The sequence below is a fragment of the Tupaia chinensis genome, unplaced genomic scaffold (genome assembly GCF_000334495.1).
Source record: "Tupaia chinensis unplaced genomic scaffold, TupChi_1.0 Scaffold000661_1, whole genome shotgun sequence".
Taxonomy (NCBI): Eukaryota; Metazoa; Chordata; class Mammalia; order Scandentia; family Tupaiidae; genus Tupaia; species Tupaia belangeri.
The window spans coordinates 1,178,054-1,199,366 of record NW_006160183.1 but is presented as its reverse complement, the minus strand read 5'-3'; the positions used below and the strand labels follow the sequence as shown (position 1 = coordinate 1,199,366).

Genomic DNA, 21,313 nt, shown 5'->3' with positions numbered 1-21,313 from the left:
AGCCTCATTGAATGAATATGGAAGTCAAGTGACTGGTTCAAGATCACCAGGAAATTTGACACCAGGCTTGAGATGGAACTGAAATGTTTCGGTTGGTCTTCTACCTCCATGGCCAGTGCTCCAGAAAAATTAGGATAGAAGCAGTTATTTGCTTCTAAAAGGTTCTTCAGCTTCTTGACTAGGTAAAATTCTTCTCATGCACTGAAATTATAATTCAGATGGTAAAACTTTAGTCCTCAAAACCCATTCTTTAGGCAGCTAACAGCATATAGTGTTCAGCAGCATCATATCATACATTCATTTAACCCAAGTGAATTTGATTCTGCACTTCTGGCCAGGGAAAAAAGAGAGAAACAAAGAGAGGGTAGATAAGACAAGTAGTGACCATTGTCAAAGACAAAATGTACTGGATAATCAGAGATGATCTGATTCTGGAGGACATTCTCTAGAGAGGCAGGTAATAGGCATTCATCAGTGAGTCTTATGGGAAGTCTTACGGAGATGGGTCTTTTCTTGGATCACATGAGAACTTAGTAGTCCTTTGTGGGTAGAACACAAAGACTGATTAACTATGGTTTCCTTTCCAGTGGCACAGGGCTCAGGTATACTCAACATTGTCACCATTTAAAAAAATATTCTTCTCCTTTCCACCCAGGCAGTGAGCCATGCTCTAGACTGAGTGTGATTTGGGCAACCCCAACTTTCAGTCACTCACAGTTTGCTTGTGTCTCTCTTAGTTGGCATCTTGCTCCCTGGCCCTGATTGGTGTCAGAATATGCATTGTTTTTTTAAAAACACATGGCCCTAAATGCAAGTCAGGAACTTTATCTGATGCTTAAAGGAAAGACCAAGTTGTTTCCACTGAAGGGCAGACCATCAGCGTTGACTTCAGGAAGTTGGTAGTTGGCCCCCAGTATTCAATGTCCACTGGATTTTTGGGTGTAGAACCTCACTTTATGAAACATAGAGCTCCATCTGTGGAAGAGCAAGTTCACAGTGAAGACATGGGCCTTCCCCTGGGTGGCCTACAGGTCTCTGGGAATGGGAGTCTTTGTGGTGCCTGATGTTACCTGTTTTCTGAACAGATCCTGCAGGAGTTGGAGTATGGGCCCTCAGTGGACTGGTGGGCACTGGGCGTGCTGATGTATGAGATGATGGCTGGACAGCCCCCCTTTGAAGCTGACAATGAGGACGACCTGTTCGAGTCCATTCTCCATGATGATGTACTATACCCAGTCTGGCTCAGCAAGGAGGCTGTCAGCATCTTGAAAGCTGTGAGTCACCACCTGTCACCTGCTCACTGCTCCCCAGGCACCTCCCCTACATATGCACACACATACCCCTGTCTCGTCCTTTCTCTTTCTGTGCTCTTGCTTTCTTACCTGTGCTCACCACTCAAAGGGAATAGTTAGGGACAGCCACTGCTGGGATTTCAGGTGTCATCAGAGAGCATCTTCTCAGAGAATGGGGTGTGGGACAAATCATTATTCTCATGTTGCCTGAGATGGGGAACTGTGAATATCTGTGCCCTCCAGCATTTCAGAGGGACCAGAACCAGCCCAACTATGCTGTCATTATCTCTGCTACTTGTACTCTGAGAGCTGGCCCCTGCTTCCTTATCTGCCACCTATATCTGTCTTCATCTGTGGTCAGTGATGAGGAAGAGAGGAGAGGGGGGTGAGGGAGAGCACTGCCCACCTTTGTCCATAAGAGCATCACTGTGGGTGAATGGCAGGTCAGAATAAATCTTGTCCACTCAAGATGCATGCAGCATGCTGGATTCATAGCCTGCCATACTCTCATAGCCTGCTGGGCAACTGTCTTGTCATTCATTAGAACCTCAATTAAATTCTCTTGGGTTACTGCGTATGTCTTCCCAGCCTCCCTTACTCTCCTATGTGCTCCATGAGGGCAAGGATTGTTTCTCTCATGTAACCCTGATACTCTCATGGCTCATTACAGTGTTTGGGGTAGAGTGGAGATTCACATGGTCACTAGAAGGAGAAAGGATGTTTCATAGACAAATGCTGAGCACCTGCTGGGCCAGGCACTCAGCTAGGCTCTCAGCATCCAAAGGCAACTCTCAGCCTGACTTCTCTCCAGCCTCTTACATTTTTACTTCCCTATAGAAAACAGAGCCTTTTCTTTTTTTATTTTTAAATACCACCGAGTATATATCTACAACAGAGAAAGAGAGCGAGAACCTTTCCATGGCATCTGGCCCCACTGCAGTCCATTTTTCCTCTACGTCTCCTTCTAATCAAGATCTTGGGCATGCATGCATACATGCTCTCAATATTTTTCAAGCCATCAGGGTGGAATTCGAACTGGGTTGGCCATGTGGGATCTGACTCCCTCCTCTTTTAAAGGTGCATATGTCATCCAGTGGCAAGGAATCTTGCTCAGGAGGACTAGATTATCCAACTTTTCAAATTAAGTTCTTTTTCTAGTGTATACATTAAGGTTTCATTTCTTTCATTGCTTTTTAAATAGATAATACAGTTACATGGGGTTATAAAAGCAAAAAGTATAAAAGGAGATATGGTGAAAGGTATCTATGTCACCCTTGCTCCCAACTGGCCTTGCCCACACACTCTACCCTATGGGGAACTCCGTTTCAGAGTTCTATATATCCTGCCAGGAGTTCTTTAGGTATATACAAGCAGGTACAAATATAAGTGTTTATTTCTTCTTCTTTTTTTTAGTGTACAAATGCTGTATGTGTGTTTTATTTTCCACCGAGCCATCTATCTGGACAGACATTCGCATGTTCCTCCTACCTCCACTTGCACTTTGAAGCAGCAATGTGGGAGTATCTCTGAACCATCATAGAGGACCCTACTTGGGACATGGGGTAGAGACAGGAGCTTTTGCCCCTTCTAGTTCTCAGAGCCCCATTTCATCCACGTCGTTAAGTAGCTGAGGAAAAGCCTCTAGCACTGAGGCAGTTAAAGCACAATGCTGGTGGCTCTGGCCCTTGTCCTGGGCCATGACACTAGTCCAACCTCCCCTTCCTATGGGTCTCCCTGCAGCACCCTGGCTGAGCCTTCTCATTTTGGATGAACTAGAGTAGTAATTCTTAGTTAGGGATGACTACCGCCCCATCCCTGGCTGAGACATTCATCAATGCCTGGGATATTTGTGTTGTCAGAACCTAGGGTAGGAGTGCTGGTGGCGTGTAGTGAGTAAAGGTCAAAGGGGCTGCTAAACAGTTCACTGCTCAGGATATGCCTCATAGCAAAGAAATGACCAGTCTAAGACATCAGTGGCACCAAGGCTGAAAAACTGTCCCATAGAGACTCAGAAGTCAGGTCATACCTGTGTTAACTAGTGGGCAAGGGCGAAGTCTCCTGAGAAGAGCTCTGCCCTCTGATATGGGCCTCAGACTCAGGGCAGCTTCCTGAGGTGCTCAGGCCTGCACATTTATCCCCAGCTCTGGTACTTCCTCTCCGAGAAGAGGGAGGACAGGAAGAGCTGAGGAAATAAGGAGTCTCTCCTCCCTTGTCCTTGGACCACTCACTTCCTGACATTGTCATCCAGGACCAGGCCAGATTTCCATGGCTCTGGCTGCTGAGCTGTGTCTCTAAGGGCTGCTGTCCATATGAAGGGAGTGCAGAACTCCAGAGAAAGCCATTTGCGTCAAAGAGTTCTGTAGTGCACAACTTATGCTACAGGAAGTGGCAATACTGTGGCCTCCCTTCTTCAGCACTGTACTTGAGGCCCAGCCTTAGCCCATATTTAGTCATTACAGCTTCCAGAGTGCACAAAAGAAGCCAGGCACTGAGCCAGGTAAGACAGAAAAGATTCCTAAATTAATAGAGTTCATCAAAAAAAAAAAAAAGGAAGAAAAAACTGTTTAAATAAATTACAATTTAAATAAGAAACATGGGGTACAAGGTATCAAAAGAAGAGGGAGAAATCTAGGAAGGCTTCACAGAGGTGGCAGCATTTTTGTAAAAATTTTTATTTCTATTTTTTTTGCGGGGGGGAGAGGTTTTTTTCTTTCTGGCGCATGCACTCACCAGAAACACAGAGAGAAACAGAGAGACAGAAAGCAAGAAATCACTCTCCTCCAGGGGGATGGCCACACTGCAATCCCTTCTCCTTCATTCTCTTCTCAGAATCTTAGACGCACATGCACATGTGCCCAGCGTGAGTTTAAGCCACTGGGTCCAGGACTTGAACTGCAGTCAACTAGATGGGGGTCCAGCAACATAGCCATTACGCCAAGTGCTGGTTCCTATTTTTTTTATACATTCAATCACATTACTTAGCTTACAAAGTGAACATTTCAACATGTGTATATTTCTCACCAGTCTAGTTCACCACACTAGAAACTTATCTTCAATAGATAATAATCCATTTCTTTTTTTTTTCTTAGAGGTTTTTACTATAGGGCGTGTGCGCTCGCCAGACAGACAGAGAGAGAGAGAGACAGAGAGATAGAAAACGAGAAATCCCCCCCCGGGGGGGATGGCCACGCCGCAATCCCTTCCCCTCCATTCTCCTCTCGGGATCTTGGACACGCACACACATGCACCCGGTGTGAGTTTAAGACACTGGGTCTGGGACGCGAACCGTGGTCAACTACATAGGAGTCCAGCGATATAGCCATTACACCACTGCTGGTCCAATAATCCATTTCTTTGTCCCATAAATGCCTTGCCTCTCTATTTTTCTCCTTAATGTCCTTCCTCAGCCTCTACTCCTTCACCTGCCCCCTTCCCACACTGTATCTGGGATTCACACCTATTTACTTAGTTTCTATAACCTTTAGACATTCAGTTTCAGCCATAGAGTGAAGACACTTGGTATATATTAAGTGAAGCCATACAATGTCTCTCCTTCATTGCTTGGCTTGCTTTAGCAGTAAATCTTCCATATTCATCTACTTTCTGTCAAAAGCTAGGGTCTTGCTGTTTTTTATGGCTGAATAGTATTCCATAGAGTATATGTGCCACAGTTTTTCAATCCATTCATCTGTTCGTGGGCATTTGGGTTGGTTCCATGTCTTAGCAATTGTGAATAATGCCACAATAAACATGGATGTGGAAGCATTTTTCCGATGAAGAATTCTTCTGTTCCCAAGAAGTGGGATTGCTGGATTCATATGGTAGTTCTATTTGTAGATTTTTGAGGAATCTCCAAATTGTTCTCCACAGTGGCTGGACCAATTTACATTCCCATCAGCAATGTAAGAGAGTTCCCCTTTCACCACACTCCTGCCAGCACTTATTTTTTTTTTTTTTTTTACCTTAGTCATTCTGACTGGGGTTAGGTGGTATCTCTTTGTGGTTTTGACCTGCATCTCCCTTACAATGAGTGATGTTGAGCCTTTTTTCATATGCCTTTTGGATATTTGTATGTCTGTCTTAGAGAGTGTTTTTTTTCAACTCATTCTCCTATCTTTTAATAGGGTTAATCATCTTTTTTCTAGACAGCTGCTTGAGTTCCTTGTGTGTTTTGATTATCAATCCCTAATCTGATGCAGTTTACCAAAATATTTTCTCATTCTGAGGGCTCTCTATTCACACTAATTACTGTGTCTTTTGTCATGCAGAAACTTCTTAATCTGATGTAATCCCACTTGTCTATTTTTAGGATTATTTACTGTGCTTTGGCGGGGTCTTATTTAAGAAGTCTTTGCCTACCCCAATGTCTCTCAGTTTCCCCAGTGTTTTCCAGAAGCAGTTTTATAGTTTGAGGTCTTAGGTTTAGATCTTTGATCCACTTTGAGTTGATTTTTGTCAAAGGTGAGAGATAGGGCTTCAGATTCATCTTTCTGCAAGTGGATATCCAGTTTTTCCAGCACCATTTGCTAAAGAGGTATTCCTTTCCCCACTGAATTAATTGGTACCCTTTGTCAAAAATCAGTTGGCTGTATGTCTGGGAGTTTATTTCTGAGGACTCTATTCTGTACCATTGGTCCACCTGCCTATTTCTGTGCCAATACCATACTGTTTTTTATTACATTAGCTTTGTAGTATATTTTGGGGCTAGGGAGTGAGATGCCACCCACTCCACTTCTCTTGTGCAGATTGCTTTGGCAATACAAGGTCTTTTATGATTCCAGACAAATTACATGATTGTTTTTTCTAAATCTGTGAAGAATGTCTCTGGTACTTTGATTGAGATTGCATTAAATATGTAGATTAATTTGGATAGAATTGCATTTTGATTATATTAATTCTTCCAATCCAGGAACATCAGATGTCCTTCCACTTTTTTGCATTATTTTTAATTTCTTTTTTTAGCTTCTCATAGTTTTCTTTGAGGAGGTCTTTAACTTCTTTGGTTAGATTTATTCCTATATGTCTTATACTTTTTGTGGCTATGGTAAATGGAATGACTTTTATCAGTTCTATCTCAATCTCCTGCTGTTCATATATAGAAATACTATAGAGTTGTATCCTGCAACTTTCATATATAGAAATACTATATAGTGTATCCTGCATTACTGTATTCATGTATTACTTCCAGAAATTTTTTTCATGGAAACCATTGGATCTTCTATGTATACAATCATGTCATCTGCAAATAGAGATATTTCCACCTCTTCTTTTCCTATTTCAATGCCTTTTATTTTATTCTCATTTCTGATTGCATTAGCAAGGACTTCCTGTACTATATTGAAAAGGAGTGGAGAAAGTGGGCATCTTTGTCTTATACCTGTTTTTAGTGGAAAAGCTTTCAGCTTTTCTCCATTCAGGATGGTGTTAACTATGGGTTTTAATAGATAGCTTTTATTGTGTTGAGAAATGACCCTCCTGTGCCAATTTTGCCAAGAGTCTTGATCAGGAAGGGATGTTGTGTACTATCAAATGCTTTTTCTGCATCGTTGATATGATCATATGGTTTTATCTTTCTTTCTGTTAATATGGTGTATTACATTTATGGTTTTACATATGTCGAACCAACCTTGCATCCCTGGAATAAAGCCTACCTGGTCATGATGTATAATCCTTTTATATGTTGTTGGATATGATTTGCTAGTATCTTGTTGAGAATTTTTGCATCTATATTCATCAGAGATATTGGTCTATAGCTTTACTTTCTTGTCCTGTCCTTATCTGTTTTGTGGATAAGGGTGATAGAGGCTTCATTGAATGAATTTGAATTTAGGAGAGTTTCACTCTTTTGGATTTTTAGAAAATAAATTGAACAGAATGAGGGTTAACTATTCTTTTTTTTTTGGAGAGGTTTTTGCTATAGGGCATGTGCACTTGCCAGAAAGACAGTGAGAGACAGAGAGACAGAAAGTGAGAAATCACCCCCCAGGGGGGATGGCCACACCACAATCCCTTCTCATCCATTCTCCTCTCAGGATCTTGAGCACTCACGCACATGCGCCCGGCATGAGTTTAAGCCACCGGGTCTGGGACTTGAACCATAGTTGACTACATGGGAGTCCAGCGACATAGCCATTATGCTAACTGCTGGTCCCAGGGGGTTAACTCTTCATTAAAAGTTTTACAGAATTCAGAGGTGAAGCCATCAAGACCAGGGCTTTTCTTTGTTGGAAGGTTATTTATTAGTTATTCGATTACCTGGCTAGTTACGGGCCTATTCAGACTTTCTACATCCTCCTGGCTCAATCTTGGTAGATTATATATGTCCAGGAATTTGTCCATCTCATCCAGAGTTTCTTGTTTGTTAGCATATAGTTGTTCATAGTATCCTCTAATGATGCTTTGTATTTCTATTATGTCTGTTGTTATATTGCCAGCTTCATTGCAAATTTGATTTACCTGATTCCTTTTTCTCTTCTTCTTAATAAGTCTTGCTAGTGGTGTATCAATTTTATCTTTTCAAACAACCAGTTTTTACTTTCAAATTTTTTTTCTGTATAGTTCATTTATTTTCTATTTCATTTATTTCTGCTCGGATCTTCACTATTTCTCTTCTCCTGGAGTTTTTTGGATTTTTTTTTTTTTTTTTTTGCTGTTGTTTTTCCAGTTCTCTGAGGCACGATGTTAGGTGATCCATTTGCCTTCTTTCCGTCTTTCTCTTATGTGCATTAATTGCTATGAACTTCCCTCTTATGACTGCTTTTGCAGTGTCCCAAAGATTATGGAAACGCATGTCCTCATTGCCATTGGCTTCCATGAATCTTTTTATTTCAGTCTTAATTTCTTCAGTAGTTGTGAAGTCATTCAGGAGTAGGCTATTTAGTTTCCACATATTTGTGTATTTTTGAGGATTTCTCTTGGAATTAAAAATAAATTTGATTCCATCATGGTCAGAGAAGATGCTGGATATAGTTTTTATGCCTTATGTGTAGAGGCTTGCTTTGTGCCCTATCATGTGGTCAATCTTCGAAAAGGTTCCATGTGGGGGTGAGAAAAAAGTATATCTCGTGGTTTTCGGGTGGAAAGTTCTATAGACGTCTGTTAGGTCCATTTGGTTTATGGTATCATTTAAATCCTTTACCTCTTTACTTATTTTTTGTCTAGATGATCTGTCCAGAGGAGATAGTGGGTGTTGAGGTCTCTAACAATTGGTGTGTTGCAGTCTCTCTCTCCTTTTAGATCTAACAGTCTTTCCTTCATATATTTGGGTGCTTCTGTGTTAGGTGCATAGATATTTATTAGCATTATATCTTCTTCTTCATGGAGTAACCCTTTTACTACAATATAGTGCCCTTCTTTGTCTCTTCAGACAGTTTTTTTTTTTTTTTTAAGCCTATCTTGTCAGAAATTAGTATGGCTACCCTAGCTTTTTTTTGGTTCCCATTTGCATGGAAAACCTTTTGTCAGCCCTTCACTTTTAGTCTATGTGTGTCTTTATCCATGAGATGCGTTTCTTGTAGGCAACAGATAGTGTTTCTGTTTGTTGTGTTGTGTTTTGTTTTGTTTTTAATCCATTCAGCCAGCCTGTGTCTCTTGATTGGAGAATTTAATCCATTAACATTCAATGTTACCGATATTTCTGGACTTGCCCCAACATTTAAGATGGCCATTGCCTTGGTTGCCTTTTATTCCTTTATTTCCGGCTGTTCATTCTTTCATTTTCCTGGAACAGTGCTCTCTTTAGGGTTTCTTAAAGAGTTGGTTTGGTGTTGGCAAATTCTTTCAGGTTTTGTTTGAGAAGATTTTAATCTTTTTTTCCCATTTAAAGAATAATATTGCATAATATAATAATCTTGGTTGAAATTGTTTCTCTCTTAACACTTTCAATATGTCTTCCCATTTTTTCCTCGCTTTTATTGTTTCTATTGAGAGATCTGGTGTTAGCTTGATGGGATGACCTTAGTAAGTCACTGTCATTTCTCTCTAGCCAGTTTTACTATCTTGTCTTTATCTGTGGTCTTGGCCAGTCTGGCTAAGATGTGCCTTGGGAAAGATCTTCTTGGGTTGATTCTATTGGGAGTCCTTTATATTTCTTGGGTGTGGATGTTTGAGTGCCTCTCTAGACTTGGAGATTTTCTTCCAGGAAGGCATGGAATAGATTTTCCATGCTCTTATTAGTTTCTTCACCTTCTAGGATACCAATTATTCAGATGTTTGGATGTTTAATGGAGTCTAGTATTTCTCATATATTATCCACATTTTTTTTTGTTATTTTCTCTCTCTTTTTGGTGTTTATTTCTAGATCAGAGGTTTTATCTTCTACATCAGAGATTCAATCTTCAGCAGGGTCTAATCAACTTTTAATAGTTTCAAGAGAGTTTTTTATTTCCTGTATTATAGACTTCATCTCTAATAGTTCCATCTGATTCTTTCTTAGAGTGTCCATTTCTTCTTTCATATAGTGGAAGGACTTCCTAATCTCCTATTGCTTGTTGTCTCTTTTCTGTTCGAACAAATGGAGTTTTGTCACCATGAATGCTCTAAATTCTTTCTCTTACATTTTGGTAACATTTTCTGTTTTTCAAGAGATGGAGGGGAGTTATTGTGTTCTTTCAATGGAAACATGTTTCCCTGTTTACTCAGACCTGAGGCTCTTCTACTTCTAGACATTGGAAGATGTATTCACTTTTGGATACATTTTTGGAGAATGTTTCTTTTACTGGGAAAAAGTGTGCTTCCCTTTTGCTATGGACTGATGTGTGCTGAAGGCTCTTTTCTGCTGTGTTTTGCAATGTGGTCTGCCGAGGAGGAGTCTTCTATTCAGGAGTCTGGAGAGCAGTCTCTCCTTTTTTCGCAGGTGGTTAAACAAAAGGGAGGATCCCTGGGAGCCTCACAATACCAGGGTATTTGAAAACTGTGATTCTAGACCTGTATAGCCCCTCTTGGTGCATGGAGCATAAGCAGGAGATAACAATATAAGATGGAAGAGAAAAGAGTATGAAAGAAAATAAAGAAATGTCACCGGGGGCTGGAGATGGAAGTGGGCTCTCCTGGATAGCTGGCTGCAGTCCCCTGGGGGTAAGGAGAAGTGAGAAATTAACAAAAGAAAGAAGAGACGATAAAAAAAAAAATCCTTCCTTGCTAACAGCGAAAGAGTCTCTGGGGTTGGGGAAGCTGGAGCTGGAGCTGGGGCTAGGGCTAGGGTGCCCTGCCTCAGTGTCCCTTAGGCCAGGGAGCTGGAGATAGAAGTGTTGAGGAGGCAGCATTTTAATTCTTAGAGGATGCGTCAAGTCTAGAGAGGGATGTTGAACCAGAGAGAAGAAAGGATATAAAAGGCCAGCATGGTAGGTAGGATTCAAACTGAGAAGGTCCTGTATGCTGAATTAAGAAGGCTAGGCTTTCTCCTCACCCATATGTGCCATGTGGGCTATTCGAGGTGTTTAATAGGCGTGACTTGCTGACTTGTAGGTCGGAGAGGGGACACACATTAGTATGGCTGCTTATCTCCCCTTCACTCTTATCAGTGGCTCTGCCTCTCCAGCAGCCTTCAGTGTCAATGCATGTGGGGTTCAGGGTACTAGGCAAGAAAAGGAAGGAAACTCTCCCTGCCTCAGAAGTCTCCCTCACTGATGAAGCCTGAAATTCTACCATTATAGATTAATTCCTTCAGATTATAGCTTTTCATCTCAAGTTTCTTTAAAGACCCAGCTTTCCCTCTGAGAATTGTAACACTTTGGCCCTAACACACATATACACATAATACACATACCTTTATTTGGCGTAGCTTTCAGAAATATTGCTTGCTACCTGTTAGCACTTTTTCTTCAAGGTTATGTTGGCATATGTCTGCTCAGTTAAATGAATGATTACCATCAGGACTAACTCCTTTAAGGGGAATAATCGGGTCAACCAGTGACTTGGTGGTTAGGGCAACTAGATTCCCACCTGGCCGACTGCACAGTTCAAGTCACTGACCAAGCCGCTTGAGAGACACACCAGACGCATGTGTATGCACGCCCAAAAGCATCCCAAAAGGAGAATAGAAGGGATTGTGGTCACAACTGACCACCCTCGGAATGCTTTCTCACTCTCTCTCTCTCTGCCTCTGTGACCATATATGCCCTGTGTGTGGGGGGGGGAGGGGCGGGGGGGATAAGTTCATCTGGATGTATGCTGTGGGTGTAGTCACAAAACATCACCCAGATAATATAAAACACATCTACGTGATTTTCTTATAGACAAGCATCGAATAGCAGTAAGGTTTTGTTTTTTTCCTTGTTTGTTTTGTTTTGTTTGTTTTGTTTTGTTTTGTTTTGTTTTGTCTTTTGGCTTATGTGGGCATTTTGTATAGAGATTACAAATTCAAATGTTTAAGAAATGGGAAAGGGGCTACATTCAGGAAAAGGAAAGGGCTAGAGATACATTGGACGATTTCCCTTTACACGAATACCCGGTCCTCTTCTCATACCGTGAAAAGAACTGCGGGCAGCTGTGGTGGCACAGCAGTAGCACAATGCTCTGTGATACCGAAGCCTGATGGGAAGGTCCTGGCCTATGTCCCAAGGTCTCCCTGCATGCAGCTCAAGTGTGCCCATGATCCCAATCGGCCAATACTGGGGTGGATTATGGTGTGAAGACCCTATTGGGAGTCCCTGTCTCTTTCCTCCCCCCCCCCCCTTGTTCTGCCTTTCCCTCTTCTACTCTCTCTCTCTCATGGAATAAACTTAAAAATAGAAAGGACCTCTCAGTGTAAATGAGTTTATCAGACTTCAGTGTCCTTGATGAAAAAACTCGGGAACCAGCAGTTAGCATAATGGCTATGTTGCTGGACTCCCACGTAGTCGACTGCAGTTCATGTCCCGGACCCGGTGACTTAAAACTCATGCCGGGCGCATGTGCGTGCGTGCCCATGATCCCAAGAGGAGAATGGAGGAGAAGGGATTGCGGTGTGACCATCCCCTCTGGGGGGTGATTTCTCGCATTCTGTCTCTGTGTTTCTCTCTGTCTGTCTGGCAAGCGCACGTGCCCTATAGCGAAAACCTCTCCAAAAAAAAAAAAAACTTAAGAAACTGGAGGGATGGGAGGTGGTCAGAGTTAATAAGAGCCTGAGTTTCTAATTCCAGTTTTGTACCTTGCTAGCTGTGTGGCCATGGCCAGTTTAATTAACTTCTCTGTGCCCCAAGTACCTCACTTATAAAATAGAGAAGTTACCCACAGTGTTGGGTGAGGAGGAAATGTGTTCACCTATACACTATGTTCAGAATGGTGACTGGCTCATGAAAAATCCTACATAAGAGTTAAAATCTACCCTAATGGGTAAGGTCTGAAAGTGCAGAGAATTGGTTTAGGAGGTGATGCCAAAGACTGAAGATTGCCTTTACTCACTCCTGTCTTTCCCTCCCAGCCTGCACCTGCCAGACCTTTGTCACTGATTCTGTCTCACGTTCTCATCCCTGCAGTTCATGACGAAGAACCCCCACAAGCGCCTGGGCTGCGTGGCTGTGCAGAATGGCGAGGATGCCATCAAGCAGCACCCATTCTTCAAAGAGATTGACTGGGTGCTACTGGAACAGAAGAAGATCAAGCCACCCTTCAAACCACGAATTGTAAGTCACTCCAAGCCCATTCCACACTGGGGGGTGGGGCCTGGGTACTCATGTGGCAGGCTGCGTGTGCCCAGAAAGAGTAGTCTGGGAACATGATTTACACCAAAATGATGAAGGCAAGAGGTGGCCAAGACACTCTCTGAGAGAGTCTCTTCCATCCTCAGCATTTAAGGTTGAAAGTGTATAACTGGTAGCAGTTGTGAAATGCGAGATGGCTTGAGATATTTGATGTATGTGGTCCACAGAAGAACACTTTGGTTTTAATAGAGATTTATTTATTTAGCCTGATAAAATTGCAGATGATACTAGTTTTCTATGTGTGGCAGAGATATGTTTCTTTATAAATAAGTGGGTTTGATTTTTAAATGAATCAATGAAAATAAATAGTATTAAAATTTAAATATTAAATTAAATCTTAGTTAAAATATTAAAATTAAAAGAGAATGTTAATATTAAGTAGTAGTTACAGTCACCACGTGGAACTAGCACAGAATGTGAAGTTGGGACCAATTGCTGACATTTGAGAAGGATGTCCCCATGACTACCTAAGGAAAGGTCTAGTCTTTACAAAGGCATTTTCTTAGGCCCCTCAGAGAGCTCCTCTTCCTTCTCTTCCCCATTCTCCTTTCTGCTATCTTTCAGCCTCCACAAGGGCATCCTTCCAGAGTCTCAAACCTCCAGTGCTGCTAGTCTGAGGTGGTGTGCCATACAGGATATTTACAGCCCAGAGAGTGGAAAGAGGAGTAGAACTGCAGTTGGGGCGTGACTCAGAGAATTAGGAGCATGTCCTGCCAGTGCCCATCTCAAGGAATGGGGAGAGGGTCGTGATGCACTTTGTGAAGAGAGAGAGAGAATGTATGTCAGGATATCTTAATCCTCTTGCTTTGTAGCCCAATGAGACAATCATTTATTCAGACTGGAAATGTGGGTAGTCAGCAGGCAGGCTTGCCAAGATTGAAAAGGGGTGCGTAATATAAGAACTTACAAGCAGGAGCCCCAGTGCAGTAGGTCTAGGACCCAGGCAGGGAAGACCTGTGATCATCCAGGCAGCCCTCGGTCACCCCACATTCTGTCAGATGAGCCCCCTCCTCCCCACCTCCAAATACAGAGAAGACGCCTCTGTGCTTGATGAATCACGGAGAGAGGCTCCATCCTGTTAGGATAGGTTTTCCAGGAGCTGTTATTGATAATGCTGTGATTCTTGGAAATGTTCCAGGTGGGGTAGCTCTTAGCCGATGACTTCAGCCAGGCTCCAGCATGGAGGGTGGCCATTCCTGGACACTCAGTCCTGTCATCATTCCTCACCCCCTTCCTCCTTTAGTTTCCATGGGCTATGCTGCGTAGAACACTGCTTGGGATGGGCTAGATTTGGGTTCACCTTTTTTCTTTGTTAACAACACCTCCACTCCTATTCATCTCCTCCATGGCTCTGGGGCCCAACATGCCAAGCCCATGCTATGGGTTTGGCAGACCATGAGGGTTTGGGGTGCAAGCTTCCATGGACTGACTGTTCTGCAGCCCACAGGGCTCCCTGTGCATGTTGGCTTGCCTAGTGACCTTTAAGGTCAAGATGAGCTGTGCCCCTGGCAAAATGGGGAAAGTCAGACACCAGAGGCCTTGCAGAAGAGGAAGGGAAACTAAAGGCCTAGATCTAAGACTGAAGTTTTCATCTAGATTTAATCTAAATTAATCAACCCAGAGAAAAATGGGAACTAAAGCTAAGTAAAGAATTCAAGCCCCATAAACAGAAACCCAGGATGGGATCTGAAGCTGGTCAGACATCAGCTATCAGGTTAGGTCTACAAAATGTCATAAACTAAAATTGAGACTCTATGAACAAAACCTCTTTAAACATGCAGAGAACCAGACTCCAGCTGGGCTAGGCAGGGGTTGGGGAGCAGCCCCCTTCCCTGACACAGAGTGGAAAGGGTTAGGGAAGCCTAGGGGGGACCATCAGCGAGGGGGGTGAAGAAAGAGAGGGCCTGATGCTGGGCAGAGGAAGCTAGGGAGTCTGTTGAGAGGCCATGTGCAAAGAAGGAATTAGGGAAGAACTTTACTCAGGAAAGGCACAAAAGGAGTTTTAAAGTATGGGTTGATAGAGGATAGTCTCTCTCTCTCTCAGATATTGTAGGGGACAGGGCACTGATTGCCAAAGGTCTTTCCCAAAAGTTTTACTCAGGTCCAGGGAGGCATATGCTCAGGGCTTTGAGGAGCCCAAGAAGCTCCAATATGCAGAAGCCCTTCCCAAAGTCCTGTAATACCAGGAATTTCACACTGGCACTTCCTACCTTTCCTCTGAGACTTCAAGCCATGAATGTGCTGACCTTCTAAGAAGAGTAACATTTTGAGCAGGAAGACTGAAGGAAGGATGAAGGAAGGACTGTGAAGAGTGGGTATGAGGTGAACATGGGCCTGAGGGACAGAAAGAACCTAGACCTATAGGAAAGAGGAAAGAAGAGGCCACAGCAGCCAGGAGTGGGGCCAGCACATGCCCTTTCCACTCATGAGCAGGCTTTACATGGACTCAGACAGTCAGAGAGCCCCCCTCCAGCTGTCCCTGGCCAGAAGTGGAAATGCCCCAGTGGACAGGGAGTGAGGGAGCCCTGGAGACTAGCAGGAGGAGTGTGTCTCTGGGTTAGGGCTCAGTCCCCACAGGGGTCAAGTGGGATCCTCCTCTACCTGGGCAGTTGGAGCACTAGGGACCCTTCCTCCAGTGGCATTCCAGGGGCCCTCTATCTGGAACTGGAGGTCAGGACCAGTCCCTATGGCTTCCTTTGCTAAGAGGCTCAAGAAAGGACCTCAGCACCTTTGAATTCAGCTGGGAGGAGAGAATTAGAGCATCTGGAGGAAGAAATGGAAAATTTACATTGTGTAAGAGTTGTTTCTGGTCACACTTTGAGTTGAATAATGTGGACCCTTAATTCTCAGCGATAGGTTTTTAAAGATTTATTCCAAGTTACTTGAATATCTAATTGCATTGCTATCCTTGAGACCAGAGATTTCTCTTAGGAGATAGATCAAAAGAGGAAAGAATGGTCCATATCTAGTTAGCAGGTTGAAAAGGTGTCCCAAATCTGCCCCTCAGTGGAATGCCTTTTCCTGAGAAATGTTAGTGGAGACAGCCTGAGTCACCTGTGGGCATGTATACAGCACATGCGTTTTAAATTGAATTAAAGCCCACTCACTGCAGGGGGCTCTCATCTCAGAAGGCCTCATGTGAGGTTCACGTAAGTCACCCCTGCCCCCCTTATAACCAACTCAGGATTAGCCTGGAGGTGTGGGTGCCTGCTCTGCTCAGATACAGCAGTGAAGATGACACTGTGTTCCATAAGCAAAGTCAGCCTTACTGTTGGCAAAGCAGATGGTCACATGCAGAGGTCATTGGAGAGACACCAGTAACTGAGGCATGTCCCCACAAAAGGCGTCCTATTCATGGGATTGGGAGTGCCATCGTGAGTCAGGCTTTTCTTGAGCTCAAGGCATTACGTAAGTTGAGGAGACATCACAAGCCTTCCTAGAAGAGCTGGGAGGAAAAGGTTTTGACAGGGAAGAAGAAAAGCTGGTTTGGAGCTCAACATTGGGAAGAAGCCAGGACAATGGATCCTAAGCAGCCAGGGACAGGGAGATGTCAGATCTTAAAGAGACTCTGAGTCAAAGGAACGACACTGAGACGATGAAAGGACAAGTCTGTGAGCAGGTATCACCAATCTTGCAATTTAAGGTGGCCTCAAGGAGTCACTGGGCATCTGCTTAAACAAGAAAACCAGATGCACAAAGTCCCCTAATCTGGTAAGACTGAAACCCTATCAGGGTGATTTGGTCTGGTTCGCAGGGCCAGAGAGGGGGCTCTAGGATTCCTCTGTCTTGTGCCAGCTCCACTTACTCCCCAGCCCTGCCCCATAGACATCTGCTAAAATGCCATCGATCCCCAGAAACCTGCTGCACAGCGGTTGCCTGCTGCTCAAGTCGCTGAGCTGTCTGAGTAGCCCTGGGGATTACTGTCTGATCAGAAGGGAATGGTTTTGTCAGGTGGTAGGTGCTAGTTCTGAGGCTGATGGAGGTCATGTCATACAGTCCAGGACTTAGGAAGAACCCAGACACCGTAGAATGTTTTTCCAGAGCTTTGACTCTTCTGCTCCTACCTGCAGAGGGAATGAGCCTGCATTCTGTCTAGGCTGGTTCAGCTAGAGACAGGGGTCCCTGGGTTACCCCCCAGTGACTGAGGATGTGGCCTAGAAGCTCCCACATCCTTTTTCCCAGCACAGGAAGCCTCACTCTTCTGAAGAAATCACCAAGGAGATTGGTGAGATTGTCCAGACTCATAGCTGGAACTGGGCCTCTGCTCAGGCTCCATCACATACCTCAGTTGGTGGATGGCCCTTCCAGGCTTTTGCTTTCCTGCAATATTTTTTAAGCTGAGAGTTCTGCCCCCTAGTGCCTCAGCCACCCTTTCTAACCGCTGCCCTGACTCGCGAGCTGCTGTTAGTCCAAGTGTGTTTCTTGCCTTCAGGTTGACACTCCTTTGCTCCAATCCTTGCCCAGTACATTTTTCAGTGGCTTCTGCTTCAGCATGGAGATTTTCCTCATGTGTCCTCCCAGCTCTTTTATATACTCACCCTCCTGTGTTCCCTTCTATATGCCTCCTGTCCAGCCTCTGTCCAGCCACATACTGAACTGATTTTATGCAAGTTATGTGTCATCAATACCACACCAAGACTTGGCGCTATTATATACTCAGATCAGTTTTCTGGGGGTGGCTTGCTTCAGAGCAATGGCACAGATAGGGGAGTATTTGTTGGTGGGTACCCCAGCAGTGAGTGGGTAGGAAATAGGAAAGCCAGCTAGGCCGGAACCCAAAGTCTTTGATACTGGAAAAAGTCCTCAGGTATAAAATTCACTGGTCTGTTGTGCTGGGGATTTGGATCCAACCTGGTGTCATCAAATTGTTGGAAAAAGTAGCACATTTAGTTTTTGTGATACAGTGGGTGTGCCTTCTTTTGGGACCATCACGGGCAGAAGTGATGTGTTTGGTGCAGTTGAAGGGAATCATCTGACCTTGCAGGTCTTGGAACTGTTCTGCACACTCCTGGCTTTCCTCCTGTGTACCCATTCCTTCCCACCTAAAGGGAAGATTGTGGCTCCTGGGGCTTCAGCACTGAAATGGGTGGAAGCCAGAGTAGGTGAGGGAGATCTGCCTCCCCAGAAACCTTCACATCCTCAGTGGAAGCCACAGGCAATGAGGGAAATGCTGGCCAAGTAAACTTCTCTTTGTGTACATGTTCTCTCTTTTCAAGTTTGCTTCAGTGTGAATGTCCCTCTTTAAGGTAAGGCCTCCAGAGTGGGGAGTCTCTCCAGGTAGGTGAGCCCGCAGGCCCGGTGACATTGAGGCCCCCTTTCAACCTCATGATCCGTTTCCATCCAGCCATCCATGCTGCATGGCAGGACCCCCAAGGGAGGCCTCCTCTGCATGCTCCTGCATGACTGGGCTGTGCTGAGAGAAAACCTGGGAAGTGGCCTGGAGACCCTCACACCCTCACCAACTTAGTTGTCTGAGAAGGAGCCTTGTTGGACAGGCAGCCCTTACCCTGACAGCCAGCCCACCTGCCCAAGGACCACCTGTAACATGGACATGACGCAGAGGACTGTGAGACACCATCCTCATCTTCCATCCTGTCAGAGCAGGAGCTTGGCCAAACCCTGCAGCCCTTCACTGAGGACAGTCCGTTGGCCTGTGTCTATGCTACAGTGAGAGTCCTTCCTGTCCAAGAGGTTATGAGATCTCTCAAAGAGCCAGGGCTCTTATCCCGGGCTAGTGGGAACAAGAAAAGTCCAGAAACTCGTTTTCGGTAGTTGACCCAGGTGATGGCATGATACAGTGGACGGGGTACTGGCTGTGATTTCAGAGAACCTTGGGTCAAAATATAATCGTTCTCTGAGAATAGCTGTATGATTTGGGGAATTTACCTCACCCCTGGACCTCTACCTGCTTGAGCTGGAGCTCTTTAAATGTAAATCGAGGATGAGAATACTCCTTCATAGGATTATAAACAGAGTTAAATAACAAACCTAAGATGCTTTACGCATGTAGATTCTTAGTAAATTTTAATTTCTCCTTCCCATTCACTATCTCCCTACCTAGTCCTATTATTCCAAGATTACAAGAATCAAGAGTTAAGGGACCAGCAGTTAGCATAATGGCTATGTTGCTGGACTCCCATGTAGTTGACCGCGGTTCGAGTCCCGGACTTGGTGGCTTAAAACTCACGCTGGGCGTGTGTGCATACGTGCCCAAGATCCCAAGAGGAGAATGGAGGAGAAGGGATTGCGGCATGGCCATCCCCCCATGGGGTGTGATTTCTTGCTTCCTGTCTCTCTGTCTCTCTCTGTCTTTCTGGCGAGCTCTCCCTGTCAGAGCAGGAGCTTGGCCAAACCCTGCAGCCCTTCACTGAGGACAGTCCGTTGGCCTGTGTCTATGCTACAGTGAGAGTCCTTCCTGTCCAAGAGGTTATGAGATCTCTCAAAGAGCCAGGGCTCTTATCCCGGGCTAGTGGGAACAAGAAAAGTCCAGAAACTCGTTTTCGGTAGTTGACCCAGGTGATGGCATGATACAGTGGACGGGGTACTGGCTGTGATTTCAGAGAACCTTGGGTCAAAATATAATCGTTCTCTGAGAATAGCTGTATGATTTGGGGAATTTACCTCACCCCTGGACCTCTACCTGCTTGAGCTGGAGCTCTTTAAATGTAAATCGAGGATGAGAATACTCCTTCATAGGATTATAAACAGAGTTAAATAACAAACCTAAGATGCTTTACGCATGTAGATTCTTAGTAAATTTTAATTTCTCCTTCCCATTCACTATCTCCCTACCTAGTCCTATTATTCCAAGATTACAAGAATCAAGAGTTAAGGGACCAGCAGTTAGCATAATGGCTATGTTGCTGGACTCCCATGTAGTTGACCGCGGTTCGAGTCCCGGACTTGGTGGCTTAAAACTCACGCTGGGCGTGTGTGCATACGTGCCCAAGATCCCAAGAGGAGAATGGAGGAGAAGGGATTGCGGCATGGCCATCCCCCCATGGGGTGTGATTTCTTGCTTCCTGTCTCTCTGTCTCTCTCTGTCTTTCTGGCGAGCTCTCATGCCCTATAGCAAAAAACTCTCAAAAAAACGAGTTAAGAATTGCAAGAGACAGTGGGATGTTTGGAGTCTAGGCCTTGGAATCAAATGCAGTCAGGTTCCCATCTGGGCTGTGGGATTTGGGGAAAGTCATATTTCTCTGAGCCTCAGTCTACTGATCTGTAAAATGGAGATAAGAAATACCTACCACCCAGGTGTTGTGAGGAGTAAACAAACATAATTGTATGAAATAAACACAGTACCTGAAATACAGTGAGCACTTGGGATGGTGTTGACACTGACAGTGAGAGAGGAAATCTAAGAATGAGGGAGGCTGGACTGGATGATACCCCTGTTTTCCCAGAGGTGGAGTGGCCAGGAGCTCAGATGCAGCATGGCACTGTCAGTCAAGGCACCTGTCATCACAGGGCAGAAAGGCATCTGAAGCCGATAAGGAGCACAGTTCAGAAGTCTGCTGGAGAGCCTGCTGGGCTTAGTTCTAACACAGCTGCCAGGGTGAGCTAGAGAGCTCTGAGAAGATGGGGTGCTCTAAGAGGGTGACTCACCACAGATGCCAGTATTCCTCAGCCCTTTTGCCCTTGGGCTAGCACCCCAGATTCCCCACATTATCAGCCCTCCCCTTTTCTCTGTGCACTTGCTCACTTCCTTTACTTTTCCTGCCTTCCTTCTCAGTAGTGCTTTTGCTGAGCACAGTTGTGTGATCTAAGCGAGACAGCCTCCGTGGAATATCTTTGACTCTGTGCAAGAGATTATTGCCTTCTAAGAGATTTGATTGCAGGATATTCCTGCAGCCTGGGAGGGAGGACCAATCAGCACATCGTTTTCGTTCCCTACTCCACCTCTACCGCAGGGAAGATTTTGAGCCTGGGCTAGGCTGGGCTGGACTGGGCTGGGCTGGACTGGGCTGGTTACGTTTCTCTAGGCACCTATATTTTCCTTTATGTACTGGCTGTTGGATTAGAATATGCCTTCATGGTTCATCACACTAGTGTTTACTAGATCTAATGTCTTCCCTGCCCCACCAGCACTTAAAGTAACGCACATACAATCTATTTCCGAAGCCAGGCCTGGTCTAAGGAGAGAAGTGCATGGGAGACCAGATTTGCTAAGGGAACAGGATCGTGGTAGAAAAATCTGGAAAGAGCTAGGAGGAGAACTATCTGGGAAAAGGAATGGAAGGAAGAAAGATTGAGATCTGTCCTATTAAGCACATGCTTTGTCCTTTCTCTGAAGCCCTGGGGGAGAAGGTTGAGAACAGCAGGGAAAGCGTCTCCTACCAA

General features: G+C 44.5%; 1 protein-coding gene across 1 annotated transcript in view; it reads left to right on the top strand.

Moving 5' to 3' along the window:
- Window positions 1–21,313, top strand: part of PRKCE (protein kinase C epsilon) — a 582,018-nt gene that overhangs the window by 545,351 nt on the left and 15,354 nt on the right. Inside the window, exons 13-14 of the mRNA XM_006159896.3 lie at window positions 1,086–1,274; window positions 12,749–12,895. Coding sequence (XP_006159958.1) covers window positions 1,086–1,274; window positions 12,749–12,895 — 336 coding nt within the window. The remainder of the gene's footprint in view (window positions 1–1,085; window positions 1,275–12,748; window positions 12,896–21,313) is intronic.